Genomic DNA, 16,413 nt, shown 5'->3' on the forward strand with positions numbered 1-16,413 from the left:
GCATCCCACAGTATGAAAAATGCATATAAAAATGTATCGATCAAAATAACAAAGTTTTTTCTCAATACACTGATTAAAACAGGACATTTTATGAATTTTGTTAACTGTAACGACATACAGCTGGAATTTTGACAGCAGGGCTGCACTGGTATACAATAATAACATTACAGTGCTGTAATATAAGGCTTACCTAAATGGATAACTTAGTTTAATGTTGCTAGTCATGCCAATTTAATCAATAAAGTCAGATGAAATTGACATGTTTATAAAACTTGTCACCATTTTCTCACCTACTGCCACTCCAAAACCCAGAACAGTTGATTTAGAAGAAGCACCAGTTTCAGATCCATTTTCATTATCAGAAATTACAAATCTGTGACACACGGTTTCTGTTGTTTTTGTTTGATTCTTCCTAACATTCATTATACAATAGTGTAATAATGAGGAGGATACACCATTTAAAAGTTTTATTTTACATAGGTCAGATTCTACAAGACACAGCTAGATCAAGAGAACTTAGGTAACACAAATGTTTCCCTTATGTATGATAATTGAGATGATTCAGTTAGTTTCCCTGCTCTTAGTTCCATTACCTATTCTTCTGTATCTGCATTCTGAATGCTTCAGTTTTCATAGAATTTAGCTGCAAAAATGGAAAACATTAGAACAATGGGCAAAGGATGTTCTTAAAGATTTATAATTCTATCCACTTCAGACAGATTCTTTCAGAAGAATGACAACTTCCATTTCCAAACCCTTCCAACTACCTATCTCTGTCAAAAAGCCATCCTGTTTTACCAGACGAGGCTTGAAACCTTATTCCAAAGCCCAGTGAGTAATGAAACACTTCAGAAGACCAACACCCTTTTTTAAAGCCAGAACTGTTTTTGAGAACGAGATAAGGGATTCGTATGAGTCAAACATTAACGCAAACAACAACAAAATACATCATGAGATGAGGACAAACAGCAGAAAAACATTTCAGCCTAGAGGAAATTACATGCAACTAAGATTACAAGCATCTAAAAGCAGTATTTTTAGGATAATTTTGTAGATGGAACTGGTAGTTAACATCTACAATTTAACATGATAAGGCTGTAGGCAGCAATCAAAGCTTGAAATTTTCAAGTTCCTTTTTCTATTCAAGGTTTATAAAATACTAGTGCTCTTATTTATCTGCTACTGGCCACTACCAGAAATAAGACACTGGACAAGTGGAACTTCTGGCCTGATATGGTACAATCAATCCCGTGTGCCTACACAATTCTGATTATATTGAACCCTGTACTTTCTACTTTCATAAAAGCATATTTTGGATTCTCCCAAAACAAAATATCTGAACTTCATGGAAAATTTTGGAGTCTTTTCGGAAGTTTTTAATTCTAATTTTCCCAAGCAGCCATAACACGCAAGATTAAGGTTATCTTGGCTTTATATATGCGAAATCTCACGTTGTTTTTAGAATTACATTTTTTAAAGCAGACTATTGCAAGGATTGCAAAATTTTAAGAAACTCATCTAAGAGGTCTCCTAAAAATAATCATGGGTAGTAAAACACACAAAGCTGGCAGAGGGAACTGCATCTCTAGTAACTGAAACTTTTCACTAGAACTGGTGGAAAAGGTGGGTATACTATCAGACAAAAGAAAGAAGAACATACAATAACCTTCCTTACCCTAAATACAGCATTTCAAAAATATTAAGCAGTGAGTTTTTATATACATTGGAAAAGGCAAGGGAGAAAACTCCCGTGGAAACCAGAAGAGCCAGGAAGGACGTGGCCAGGCAAAGTTAAGGTTTCAGCCAGGACAGTGAACCCCACAGTTCAGTCCTGCTCTGCATCACGGCTATGCAACTGACACTGTCTGCCCCTTAAAAAGGGTTTGAAATGGGAGGTCTGGTGCGGACCTCCAGAGGAGCAGATCAATCCATAGGCAGCACTTACTGTAGCTTCCTTTCCCTTCATGCCAGAAATAAAGAGTTTGTTACCTTACTTCCAGAAGGGAAAAAGTAAATGAAATCAGAAGCAAGCACAGACACTTTCTGAATCTCTTCAGACAGACAAGTCAGATCTTGCCATTTCCTGCCCACTAGGAGAAGCAGCAGACAGCACCAGTGCAACAGCCCTACCCTGGTACTAACCACCAGCACGCCTCAACCCCAAAGACACTCTGTACTTCCCAGCCCTCCCAGTACTTCTAAAGAGCTACGATGGTAACACGCAACACCATTTTTGCAACTGTTTACATTACAACATATTATTTATTATTTGCATTATCATTGACATTACATTGCCATTTATTGTAGATCTCTTAAGTAGACTCAAAATAATATCCCCAGCTAACTTAAAATATGTCAGATAATGGCAGAAGAGTGCAAAAAATGGCCATCTGAACCTCTGAATGTGTCTTATTTTTACACTTCTTGTCACACTCCAACAAAGTAATATTTCTCACTGTCATTCTGTAACCTAATATCCCCCAGAAAAACAGGAAGCTAATGTAATTAATAATTTTTGCTTAGGCTCAAGTAGTGATTCTAACTGAACACAGGATAGAAGACAAGAACTTCTGTGTGTCAATGTATCAGTTAAAAATAACAGAACTAGGAAATTATCATACTAAGTGCTTGTAGCAACAGGAGTCTCAGAAAGTAAACAGCAGAGTGAACTTCAGACAATTCTTGTCAGATGATGCCTTGTAAGAAACATGATCACAGAACTTCTGTTTTTACAACAGACATATTTAACACATCAGGAACATTAATTGTTGCTGACTAGCAATAAATCTCAAAAAGGTATTAAAAAAATAGGAACTGGGCACTGTGATCCATTCTATCTGCTGCCAGTCAAATAGCATCTTAAAATCCCAGTAAAACAATGCAGCTTGACATTTTTCTGAAGCTGCAACAGAGTATTACTTTTTCATAATACTGGTTGTACTGCACCCAGCTGGGATGGAGTTAACCTTCTTCATAACAACACATATGGTGCTGTGTCTTGGATTTGTGACTAGAACCGTGTTCATAACACATCAGTGTTTTGAATGCTGCTGAAAAGTGCTTGCACAGTGTCAAGACTTTCACTTTTCCCCACTCATAAACTCCACCCCTACAGTGATAAAGCTCGGGGCAGGCACGAAATTGGGAGAGGACACTGCCAGAACAGCTGACCACTAGCCAAAGGTATATGCGGGTGATCAGCTGGTGACCAGAATGAACCTAATACATTGGTACTAAAAATTTAAGTTTAAAAATATTTACACATTTTAAAGCATTTTAAGAGTAGCATCGTTATTTTTTCTTACCTCTCCAGCTTTTGCACAATCTTTAGCTCCTTTGTGAAGGGCAGCCCAAGCATCTTCATATCTGAAGAGAAGATAAATGATTTATTTTTTTTAATGTATTCTCCTTATAAATAAAGAGGATTTCATGGATGCCTGTGTGTTTATATTTACAGAGATTACAAAAATACAGTTTTAAAAACTGTCTAATTGTATTGGAAGAACAGTAAATACAAGAAAGAAATATACAGTAAGAAATAATTTCTTTCAAAGAAATGATCCATCTTTTTTTAGCATACATTAAGAGCTCATTGGACCCAGACTTAGATTTAAGACTACACACAGAGATACTTACAGCACTACTTGGAACCCAATTCCATTAAGAAAAAAAAAAAAAAAAAAAGACAGACAAGATTGTATCACCAGTCATGTCCATTATCTGTCCTGTCCATCTGTCCCCCCGCCCAAAAAAACTGAGAACAGTCTTTTTTGTTTTGAAGATACAAACCCAGAGGAAATTTGTAATGCAGAAAAATTCTCCCACTCAGACAAAATGTGATGAAATAGACATGGAAAACAATTTCTTCTCATGGCTATGACAGACATACTGTCTATATTTCCATTAAAACAGCAGTAAATCATCAAATGTGTAAAAGTTGCAAAGTGTCAAATTAAAACCACATGCTGGGTCTCAATGCTGCTCTCCTTTCTCCCTGTGCATTAGACTAAGAACTGAAGTTATCTTTCAAATTCTCCTTTTCCTACAGAACGCCTGATTCACCAACATCACAATACTTAAGAATTGCGCAAGCTTTAAATACATATATTGTTTCCCAACAAGCCCTGCTCTACTCACTGCAAAGCATCCAAAAATGAATAGCAATATGAACACATGCATTTTCTTCTCATTTTCTTGACCTAGCAAAGTTATTGCTGAAATATCAGGAAGCAGAAACAAACAAAGAAATAGAAGGTCATACCTGCTCAGTAATTCCAGTCCAGGAGAAAACTCTGGCAAATCCTGAGCAGTTCTGTAAACAAATTGTAAATATACAAACATTATTAATGAATAGAAGGCTGTTATACACTATCTATGCATACATACATGCATTTGACAGATATGCTGAGCACAGGAATGTTCCCTAGTGTTTGCTTTCACATTTTGTCATTTCAGGTTTAAAGTGCATTACAGCGTATGTTACAAGAATATTCCAAAGCTAGTTTTTTTTCCCTCCTTCATTATTTTATTGTAACCCTTTATTTTATTTATTATTTTATTGTAACCTTCATTATTTTATTGTAATTAAAAACAACTTACATGAGACAATTTCTTGTATATATAAATACCATAAATGAAACCTTTTCTTCTTAAGGGAAAAATCATAGAATCAGTGAGGTGAAAATGGACCTCACAGTGGGTCTCTTGTTTAACCTCTTGCTCAAAGCAGGACCAGCTGTGTGATCAGATCAGCTTGCTCAGGGCTTTGTCTGGTTGGAACCTGAAAACCTCTGAAGACAGAAACTTCACAGCCTCTGTAGGCAGCCTGTTCCCCTACTTAACTGTCCTTGGGGGAGGGGGAGCACTTTTCCTTATAGCATTTTTCCATCTGAACCTCTTTATTTCCTTTATACCTATTGCCTTTTGTCATCCTGTCACATAGCACTGTGAAGAGCCTGCCTGCCTCACCTTGATAACCTGCACACAGGTAATGGCAGGCTGCTGCTACGTCTCCCCAAAGCCATCTTGTCTCCAGGCTGAACAAGCCTCTCCTCATATAACAGCAAGACTGCAGCCCCAGCATCCCAGTGGCCCTCAGATGAACTCGCTCCAGGTTATCAATGCCTTCCTTATGTTGGCCCAAAACTGCACACAGTAACTCAATGTGATATAAGAAGTGCTGAGTCAGGGGGGATAGCCACTCTCCTCAGTCCTGCTGCATGTGGCCTTCCTTGCTGCCAGGCACATTCCTGGCTCACTTTCAGCTTGATTTCTGCCAAAACCCCCAGGGTCTTCACAGCAAAGCTACTTCTCAGCCCCAGTCCATATTGTTGCAGAGGATTCTTTCTTCCCAGGCAAAGACTTCAGATTTGTATGGGTTGAATTTCATGAAGTAGTTCCTCATGGCCCATATGGCCCTGTGAACTTTCATGGGCTGAGTTCCCCGGTTTGATTTTCATTCATTACTGGTCAGTCTCTTTCTTGAATCCTCTAACTAAGCAGATGGACTGGGAGACCTTGTTTGCAAGGACTAAAGCAGTCATCACCTATCTCACTTTCATTTCATCATCCACCTCATTTAGCAACTATCCCATGTTTATTTCATTCAGCCTTTTATTACCAATGCAGGGGTAGAAGCTCTTCTTGTCCTTGGGCTTTCCTAAAGCTATCCCTGCATGCCAAAGTTATCGAAAGGGTATCAAAAAGTTATCCCTGACCCCCTTCAGAACTCTTCTTGACTGCTGCGTCATTCTTTCAGCAGATACAGAGGAAGTTAAAGCCCCCCAGAAGAATGGGGGTTTAATGCTAGTGAAACTTCCTTGAATTGTTTAGTGAAGACACCATCCACTTCTTGTCCCTGGTCAGATTGTCAGTAGCAAGCTCTCACCACAACATCACCCTTAGTGGCCTCTCCTCTGATGCTGCTCCACAAGCTCTCAGCCATCCTTATAACCAAACTAAGCTGTACCTGTTCCAGAATTTTAACAACAAAGCAGAAGCAAAAGTCATCCTGGCATTCCCCAATTCGTGAGGATCTAATTGAGTTGCCCAGTGCTTTTCTCAAAAAGTGATTAAGATTCGCAATACATCAATGAACCAAAATATTTTGGACTGGAAATATACAGAGAAGGCAGTTGCCTAAAATAGTTTTATTCAAACCTTCACACATTTTTAGTTTAGCTTCGGTGTCTTGACAACAAAACCAGTTTTCCATTATAAAAATCTTTACACTCTCCAAACATCAAGCTTCAGAACTTAATACAGTTTATTTCAGATGCCTTATTTTTTGTTTAAGGCCTGTCTTAAAATTAATTTGTGTCTACATGCTTTTTTAGTGAGAACATGCTTTACACTAAAGCACATCTGAGCTTATTTGAAGAAGCAACACTGATGTCATTTACAGACATTAAATGGTCCTTCCCTACAGTTTACACAGGTTGAAACAATACGCTAAAGTGCAGAGGATTAAGAAACCCACAACTTTTAAAAACTCTTGCAATAGAGACGAACACAGATCATTTAATATATTTTTTACAATAAAAAGGCTCATTTTTGTTCTTACACTGAAAAACAATTACAAACAATTTCAGTATACAAGATTCTCTGAGATTGTAAAAAAATACATTTTGGTGTACTACAATCTGAATCTTGTGTGAAGTACTACAATAAAGTTGACTATTCACATATTTAAATAGACATTTATAAATTGTTTGATAATCATCAAAAATTATTTAGGCATACCAAAATCCTACTAAGCCACATACTTCATCAATATTAGGGTTAAGCTTTTCTGTTATCAAAAGAACATTCTGTAAAATTCTATGGAGATATTTTTGTAACCTGAATATGAGCATACTTTATATTTGCCTTTAACAGTAACATCCTAAATCAATGCTATACATTAAGGTGTACGGAACTACCTCTGCCTGCTTTTTTTTGCTTCTCTTGATTTGTCGCCCAACGTCTTCAACCTGTAAATCAAAACACAAAGCTGTCAGACATTTCCAACAAAGAACAACTTGTCTGAATGTCTAACACGTTAATTCCAGTCTATTATAGTTATTTTTATTTCAGCTTATTTCAGACATAAATCAAATTTCACTTAGTTTTATGGAAACTGTCACAGAAAATTATTTTCACTTCTTCTAAACTGTAAGATTTTTCTACAAGTGCATTGAGCAACTGGGATGAAAATTTTAATGAGAGCTATATATCCAAGCCATCTAGCTTTCAATACTGCTTCCTTAGCAGACAGGTATGAAAGATCTGCATACAAATTGCCAATTCAATCCTGAAGAATATCCTTCATAAGGCACATGCGCCAAGGAAAAGCATGACAGTAATATAGACATATTTGCACCCACTTGCTGTAAGTCTGCCAACATAAGACTAGCACAAGCACAACTTTTCACCTGCCAGCTATCAGAATCTCCAGCAGCATTGTCACAGTGCACTGCTAACTGAGCAAATGTGAGGCTTGTTTCACCTATGGGCAATTTCAAACTTACTGGTATCTCATTCCTTTAAAGTCCATTTTGTTAAAAACAAACAAACAAACAACAACAAAACAACTCACAAGCAAACGAGAAAAAAAAGAAGCCAACTCCTCCACTACCCCCACCCAGCTTTTTGAAACTCTTTTCCAGTCAACCTGTATGTGCTAGTCAGGTTGGCACGGAAGAGTGTGAACCAAAACCTGCGCTTTCTCTGCCTGTCAAGGTGATGGTTGTCCTCTGCCTATATGTCCTTCGGCATCCCAGCTGTGTGGGATAACAAGAGTTAGGAAGAAATAAAGGATGTACAGATATGAGCAAGATGGAAGTGACCTATGAGCTCCAAAGATCTCTTCCAGACATGACATGGCGGTAAGTAACCCTGAGTTTTAAGTAATCCTCAGTCACCCAGTGACTGAGAAGCAGCCCTGATACAAAGATAACCAGGCTGCTTCTAGGGTGAGCCCAACCACTCTCCGTCCCCCCCTCTTTGATATCACCAGCTTCCAGGAACTCTAAAATGAAACCTCAGGCATCTACAGCAACATAGGTGGTAGACAAATTGAGAAAAGACATACTAAGGCTGGTCTCCACTCCCTGTTAGAGAGCTGTTCATAATAGTCAGCCAAGTAGCAAGAACCACAGCATGGTGAGGAAAGCACTGCAGTTCACTCTTCTCTTCTGTTCCTCAGGATGCACTCCTGCCAGTAACAGGAGCAGTCCTCTGCGTAGAGGGATCGAAGGAAATGCTGGGCCACAACCACCAGTTCTTTTACTAGGATATCTGTCACGTAGTCAGAAGTAAAGGTTAAAAGAGGCATCACTAGGCTTCACAATATTGGATTCCTTTCAGCAATGTTCTCTGTACAAAGTAGAGGCAGCGTGAACCACGTCACTGAAGCCAACCGAAGCACACAAATTACTGCCTGAGCACAAAGACAGCTTGCTTCTTTTTCCCCCCTTCTCCTGCAAGAGACTGCTTGCAGGTAAATGGGTCAAAATCTAGACACCTCACTCACAGGATACACAGAAGCAGACAGGAGGCACATCTGAGCAGGGGAAAGGAGAACACATTTCTTTGTACACAGAACTGGCTAACAACCTCAAAGTGCTCTTTCTACATGACTGTAAGTGGGTGCTCCCTTATGCCTTTGGAAGAGACACTCTCTCCTTAGAAGCCCTGGAAAAGCTTCTCCCTCCCAACGTTAGAAGCGACCCAACTGCTCATTTTGCAAACGTTCACGTGTAGTTAACAAGTTGGCCGCTTCTACTACTGCTTTGGTGGGGGTAGAGAAAAGGATAATCCAAAACACTGGCACTGAGGTTGCATTATCTCGGAAGGGAAAGGGAAGGCAAAACTGGACAATTCATGTTCTGGCCTGGCTCGAACGGGACAGTATGGGAAAAGGAGCGATGCGCTGCACAACCTTTGTTACCACTGCTTCAAGATACATTTTCTTAATGGCAACAAAGTATTACACTGCAAAAGAAAAAAGGTTAAAGGGACACCCCAAGAAGGACACATTGATGGAGCTCCTGAAACAGAAAGATGCAAACAATAAAAACTGTTTTCAAAACAGAACAAAACATGGCAATATAAGGAAGAAGGGAAATTAGAGACTACGTGAAAACCTACTGACTCCCTAGCAGCAACAGAGGTTATTTAGACAAAGTTAAATGACCATCACATCCAGGCCTTTGTGTTATCCAGTTTCATCATGTTACAGACACCATTTCCAAAAGAATCTTGCACTGTATTGAGGCATCAAACACAGTGAAAGCTCTAAGAATAACAGCAAAACAGAAATGTAGCACTAAAGCAATGCTTTAGTCTGTACTCTTTAAGATTTCATGTTTGTTAAGGTAAGACAGATATACCAGCAACTTGTGTGGTTGATCGGTAGTTACTGTATCAGTTTCCTCGGTCCACTGTAAACTGCCGCAAATAAGTCATTAGAAAGTATGTAAATTTCTGGAGTTCAGCGATGTCTCTGCCTATATATGAATATTTACCCTAGAGATATTATCAGGCAGCCTCAACACAGCCAGAGGCCACACAGCTCTCAAAAGCAATCGATTACAACACGATGCTCTCCTGGGGCTCGTTATGAGCCAACAGCTTTGCAGCACAGGCATGACTTTGTTCCTCAACCATCCTCTGACTTCCAGTAACACTCACTGGGACCACCTGCTTGTGCTAAAAATAGCACTGATCCAGTGTATATCAAAAAAAAAAAAAAAAAAAAAGCTTGTGGGGCAACGTAGGAAGAATATCTTTGAACTCTGTAGTGGAGCGATGTAGGAAGAATATCTTTGTAGTGGGGCAGCGTAGGAAGAATATCTTTGTAGTGGGGCAGCGTAGGAAGAATATCTTTGCAATGTAAGCAAGGAGCTGCTTCTTCCGCTCATCCTGCGCTTCTTTCCTTCACGTGACAGTAACTCTCATCTTCCAGGGAATAGAAAAGCTTTTCACGCAGCAAAGGGCGAAACTACACGGATCCACGAAACCTCGCGGGTCGGGCACTTCGTAAACGATTCCATCGCGTTAATCGACCCCGTTCACGCCTTCCCCACCCTCCTAAAAGCGCAGCCTCTCCTTCCCCACACCGAGTGCCTCCCTCCCAGCTCCCAGCCGTCACAACGCCGCAGCCGCCGGTCCCCTCCTCTTCCTCCCTCCCGGTCACCTGCTTCCCCCTCTCCCCGGCCGGGCTGCGGGTCCCACCACCCCCCATGGACACGGGGTGCCACCCACCCCGAGGTGAAGTCCTGCTGGACGCTCAGCAGCCGCTCCCGCAGCGTCTCCAACATCGTCCCGGCCTCCTCCGGCGGCGGCAGCGGGCGGAGCTCCCCCTCAGCCCTCACCCTCGGCCCGCGGCCGGGGCGGAGCCGGGGGCGGTGTGAGTCGGCGGCCGTGAGGGGCCGCCCTCTCCGCCCCGACATGGCGGCTGCGAGACACTGCCACAGTGACCTGCCAGCGAGCCTTCAGCGGCAGCTCTGTCCCCTCCTCTCCGATATGGTGGCGGCTGTCTCCCGCTTTGTGCTCCTGGCGTGCTGAAAAGCCGGGCCCAGCTGTATCTAGAGCCCGCCACGCTCTGGGGAGGGGGTTTGGATCCCTGAAGTTTCTGCTAGAGACTTTGTAAAAAATTAGGTGGTTCTTGCTCGCCACCACCTCGATGGATTTGGCCTCAGTGGCACTAGTGTGGGAGTGAGCTCAAGGGAATCGTCCTTCCTAAAAAAGCCTTAAAAGTGTGGAAAACAAAGCCCGTATGTCCTCCTAATATTGCTTGGCTCTTGGAAGGGAGACATGATGATGTCTGAAGTCTTTGACAGGTAGTCGATTGGCAAGCAGGCAGTTGAACAATAAGTTTGTTTGTGTTGTCTACCACTGTTTTTTTGTTGTTATTGTTTGTTTGTTTGTTTTTTGTCCCTTCCTATTAGTGAGAAAACAACCAGGCTAGTATAGATGTTAGCGATACTTAAATAGATTGTCATCCCCCAACCCTCCCCTGCCCCCCCCCAAAAAAAAAACCCACACTGTCCTGTAGTTATTACCAGTACTAAATAATGCAATAAAATGTTTTCATTAAGCTTCTCAATATTATCTAATCAAGTAACACCCGTCTTCAGTGATTTAGGAGTCTGGAGACAATTTAGGTGGAACCAGACCTTTTCATAACAGTCGGCTACTCTTTTCTCTTTCTGGAGGGCAACACCTCATCTACAGTCACTGTAACATGAAGATTGTCCCCCACCCTGGATATTTTCAGTTAGTATTTGAGGAACGTGGACCCAGGATTTAGATGGATCTGTGAATTCTTAAGTTTCCATTTAAATGAGACTCCAATATTTAAATAAGAATAAAAACAGCTTGGGGTTTAAAGTAGAAAAAAATATATTTAACCTATTCAATTTTGGCTAAAAGTCCAAAAATTTTAAGGAAAGTGGAGAGTGCTGAAATCATTGCTTACAAGGAGAATGTATGCAGAGGGGGACTGTTGTGCGAGTCATTACATACTGTATAAATTATAATGGTTCTAGGTATATCCACTCAACTGGAAAATTAACACTATAATTGCATTCACTCCCTACCTGTGTACTGTTAAAAGAATGAGATCTGTAGATTGTTTCTGAAAGGGCTTGTTGAAAAGCAATGTTGCTCCGTGGCCTTAATACAAGAGGTAAATGCTTGCTAAGCGAAGAGTGACTGGGTTCGTCGTTACAAGCGTTGAAATTTTGTAGCTCATCTTGAGGTCAGAAAAACTGCTTTCACGGCAGGCTGTATATAAAGATCTGTAAGAAAGCATATGACATATATACACTATTTTTCTCTTGCTTAGGCTGACAATGTTTGAAAGTATAGACTTTCCATTTCATGGATAGTTAGTTCTCCAGACTAAGAGGAGAAGGGCTTGAATCAGCAAGTTTGATGTATCCACAGACATAAATTACAAATGCTGACAAAAGCTCTGCAATCTGGCCTTAGGTAATATAAAATTTATGGGAATTTAAGTTTTCAGAAAAGAGGGGTTTAAACCTTTAATTGTTCACGTTTTCTTTTAAGAAGACATTCATTTCTTCTGTTTTGTATATTTTCAATTATGATTTTTTTTTTTTGTCAGCAGTAGCTCTAATAATTCACAGTGAGTAAACATCTCTAGACTCGTATGCTTCTTTTGCTGTTAAAAAGAAACTATGCGAAGACTGCTGTCCTTGCACAATTTCATTGCCATCACCATGTAGAATTTGGGAAAAGAAATGCATTGAGATAGTGCTAAGAGTCACAGTAGTCCTAGACATGCAAGAACAGAAGAGACTTCTAAAAGTAGATGCTATGCTAAAGGGCAGTGGTGAATAATATATTCTATGTAGAGTTTTGTTTAACCAGTTCTTAGGAACTTAAAATAAAGGAGATTCTGTGAGCTCCTTAAATTATCAGCTTAAGTTAACTTGATTTTTATTTTATATATATATTTAACAATGAGTAAACCCAGTTCCTTTATTTTTCCTTGCAGTCACATTCCAAATTTCTTGTTACTCTTGCTGGTCTGTTCTGGATATTCTCAAGCTAATCCAGAAAGTGTGGAGCTCTAGCGTTTCCATCACCAAAGCAGAATTACATGTCTCATTCTGAGCCATACACGAGCTTACTTATTAATGCTAATTATTTAGTATTAATGTACAATAACATTGAATTTCAAAAACTGTGTTTATGTGGCATGACAACTCTTCATCTGCTTGACCCAACACAGATTATTACTTTTTTGGACAGTAAGGAAATCTTCTGAGATGAGACCAGATCCTTCAGGTATTATTCTAAACAGTGATGCCTAAAATTCTGTCAGGAGCTTTGGATCAAGTCTTCTACAGATGAAATTCATGATAAATAAGTTTTTAATACCAATGACCTGTTGTATTCATTTAGTGATTAAGTAGTTCACAGCTGGTTATTTGATACTCTGACTCTTGAGGAAGAAGGTTTATTAGAGATCTAAACTCTGCTAAAAATATCCAAAAAGTATAGGTGGATTATAAATGTGTGGATGGGACCAAGTACATTGTGTTGAGGTTTGTCAGGTGATACTCTTAAAAAGGCAGAAGACTTACGTGTTTCAGAGTGCTGTTTTCAGCTTGGAACCTCATGGAGGCTGCATACTGATGTCTCTCAAAGAGTTGTGTTGGGCTAAGTGATGAATGTTCACATTTTCATATTCAGAAGTGGAACTGGTGACTATCCCTTGATTTGCCCATCTGAAGAACATGAAATGCTCTTCATTGCAGAACATGCTGGCTGCTGAAAGGTCAGCATTTCGTGTAAGTGACTAATAAAAAAGCCTGACTGTCAGTTTAAACAATAGCACTGTGAAGAACACAGCTGTGTTTTGTTTTTTTTTTTTTTTTTTTTTGTGTAGCTATGTGCTCTTTCACCTGTAAATCTTTGAATCCTGTTCTATTTGGTCGGGGTACAATATTGTTCCCACCTCATATCCCATCAAAAATTTGAATCCACTTCCCACATAAAAAAAAGATGTAACAATGCTTTGTATGCAATTAGAAATCGCTCAAGGTCTTGGGGAGCAGTGGGGGCCAGCTGCTCCATAAGGGATGGGAAGCTGAGGGTGCTCATTCAGCACAGGCCTGATCAGTCCCAGGCTGCCCAATCAAGGTAAACAGGGCAGGCCCAGAGATGGTAGTGGGGTTCAGCCAAAATTCCAGATCATCAGGCAACCTCAAGGTTATGAGGCAGATCTGAGGGCAAGCCAGAAAGTCAATCCCTAGGTCAGGGTCAGACATGGTGCAGTGATCACCACAGTGACAAAGCAGGTCCAAGGTCAGGCCAGGAAATTAGCCCACAGATAGAGGCCAGGGCACAGCTTGACACCTCTTCAGCAAAGCTAAAGCAGAGGATGAAGACCCAGGCCTAAGCTTAGGTGGGTGGAGGGTGTGGGATGGAAGCCAGAGGTGAGGCTATTCAAGGGCGGTGAGCGCCCTCAGGGCCCTGACACAAGGCAAGGGGAGCTCATTTATGAAGCATTCATCAGTGGGTCTCCCTAGAAACAACTCTTTTGTCAAATGCTTTTAATAATTTGTTTTAATATTGTCATACATTGTTACTACACATGTAATGGAATAGGTGGGGAGAATTGAAAAGATGGGAAGAAATCCTCAAAGTAACGTTTAATTATTTCTTTTTATTTTGAGTTTTTGGATACAAATTTAATATTTTTTTAATTTTAAAGATCTGTAGAACACAATTAAAGCTTGACTGGTGGATACTATAGCTCTTGCAGTCTATACATCTTACATTTTTGGAGCTATCTTGCACTGATATAAGGCTTAAAGGCTTTAGTCACTTGACTAAAGTGGAAACTAAATTTGAGCCTTATATCATAAGAACTGTCTGTCATTATCTCATTTATCCTGAGGTCTCATCACCATTTCTAGCAGCTTCCAAGAGCTCCCTGTTCCAAATTAACCTTTATAGCTTCCTAATAAGGGTTTATTTCTTCTCTTACCTGTTCTAACTCTTGGGGCTTTAGCTATGTAATAAAGTCTCTCCAGCTGATGCAAAGCTTTTATGTTATGTGAATAGAGAATATCTTTTATTTTTATCTCAATAAAGCCATTTTTTTTTTCATTTGCCTGGAAACTAGTGCAATAAGATGTGGACAATAATCATTGCCAATCCTAATGAGAACTGGAAGAAAATTTTCTGTCCCACAAGTGGAAAATTTTAAATTAATTTTGTTCATATTTTTCCATTAGCAAATGCAAGCCAATGTTTCTTGATAGTATTCAATTTCAGTTTCAAAAGGGAATGGGAAACTTCTCACGTTACACAGCCATGTCCTTTCTACATTACACTCTACTGCTAAAAAAAAATGCTTATAGGCAGTCATATTTTTCTGTATGCACAGAGCAGCTCTGTGAAAAGAAAGGAAAAGAAAAGAAGAGGAAAGAAAAAAGAAAAAAGAAAACCTTCACAAGGCTGTTTTCCCCTTCTCTGGACATGAAACAGTTATAGTTGGAGAAGCCTGTGCATATCTGGTCAGCTAAAGCAGGTCATGGCAGAGAATACAGAGAGATTAAAATGCTGCCCAGGGGCTTTGGTTCAGTTCTGTTCTTCATAGCCAGCTTTGGATGAGCTGTTTGCTACTCTTTGCGTGAGCCAAAGATATGCAGCCTATGAGGGAAACTATGTTTGGTAAAATCGTGTCAGGGTATATGCTTATGAATGCAGCCTAGTGCTATTGACATACTGCCTCATATGCACAAAACTTTTGAGGGGGTAGCCCTCACAGAAAGAACACGTATGGAACTTATTCTCAAGGCTTATAGAGGTTCAAATACCTGTTTTTAGATGTTAACTTTTTAATGGGCCGTCTTCCTGACAGCATGAAAAAAATGTGTGTATTTCTACGTTTAATATTTTTCTATGGAAAATTTGAAGATTGGCTTAGTCGAGACTAAAAGTTTGTAAGTATATTACATGATTGAAAAGATAGAATGGAGTTGGAATTGATGAGCCAAGATAGGTGTCTTATAAATGAAACTTAACTGGAGAACAAAATTATAAAAGCTTATGTTATTTAAGTTTCATCATTTCCGTGAAAGAAACTTTGGAGGGGGTCACATCATAGTGGTAGAGGTAAGTTTTGGTGAAGTTCCATGGTCCTAATCTCCCACTCTCCTTATGCCATATCTGGTGACTGAACACATGATGAATTGCTACCTTACTGGTCTGTATGGAAGGACTGGGACTGGCTTAGCAGCATTTGGAACCTGAATGGATCCCTTCTGCAGCTTCTTAATTGCTGGATCTGATATCAGAGAAGGGACAGGAGCATGTGGCTGGGAACAGACATTTCCAGAGGCGCCCTGTAGTTATACCTGACTAGATGTAGTGGGAAAACACACCCTGAAAGGAGTGACCATCTTCAGCTTGGCTGTCCTTCCTTTCCTATCCTGAATCATATCCAGATTCAACGAGACTTTGCATTTTCTTCATCTTCTGTCATGACTGCATTTAGTTATGAAGTTGGGAACAAAAATTTTGCTGTCACAACTGAACATGGCAGAACTTGAAAACTGTGTAGAATGCAAGACGGGCTCCTGCTGTCTTTCCTTTCCCTACATCCTCTTTTCTGTCTTCATTCCTAGCTTTTTCTCTTATTGCTCTCTAGTAGTCTGCCAAGACCACTCCATCCTCAGTACCATCGTTGTCAGTGAGACAACTGAAGACCAAATGTTAAACATGCTGCTGCTTGAAGCCTGTCAGGATTCAGTAATAAGATAGGTGTGCTCTGACTATTTCTCCACCAGTGGGTTTGCAAATTAAAGTGGGGACCGAAACTGTTTTCTGCTCTTCCTGATATTTTCTGTCTTGTATATGTATGTGCTAAGAGAGTAGCATAGGACTACA

The 16,413-nt window shown here is 40.1% G+C and overlaps 1 protein-coding gene across 2 annotated transcripts in view; it reads right to left on the reverse strand.

The window, feature by feature from the left end:
• DTNBP1 (dystrobrevin binding protein 1) overlaps positions 1 to 10,386 on the reverse strand; it is a 72,863-nt gene extending 62,477 nt beyond the window's left edge. Inside the window, exons 1-4 of one of the 2 annotated variants that reach the window (XM_035549640.2) lie at positions 10,246 to 10,386; positions 6,921 to 6,971; positions 4,262 to 4,312; positions 3,306 to 3,366 (exon numbers count right to left, since the gene is read on the reverse strand). In XM_035549640.2, coding sequence (XP_035405533.1) covers positions 3,306 to 3,366; positions 4,262 to 4,312; positions 6,921 to 6,971; positions 10,246 to 10,301 — 219 coding nt within the window. In that variant the 5' untranslated portion in view covers positions 10,302 to 10,386. Of the gene's footprint in view, positions 1 to 3,305; positions 3,367 to 4,261; positions 4,313 to 6,920; positions 6,972 to 9,371; positions 9,738 to 10,245 lie in introns of those variants that run through there. The other variant, XM_035549641.2, reaches the window with a different exon arrangement.
• Positions 10,387 to 16,413: the final 6,027 nt, after the last annotated feature.

The sequence above is a fragment of the Cygnus atratus genome, chromosome 2 (assembly GCF_013377495.2).
Source record: "Cygnus atratus isolate AKBS03 ecotype Queensland, Australia chromosome 2, CAtr_DNAZoo_HiC_assembly, whole genome shotgun sequence".
In the NCBI taxonomy this organism is placed as follows: domain Eukaryota; kingdom Metazoa; phylum Chordata; class Aves; order Anseriformes; family Anatidae; genus Cygnus; species Cygnus atratus.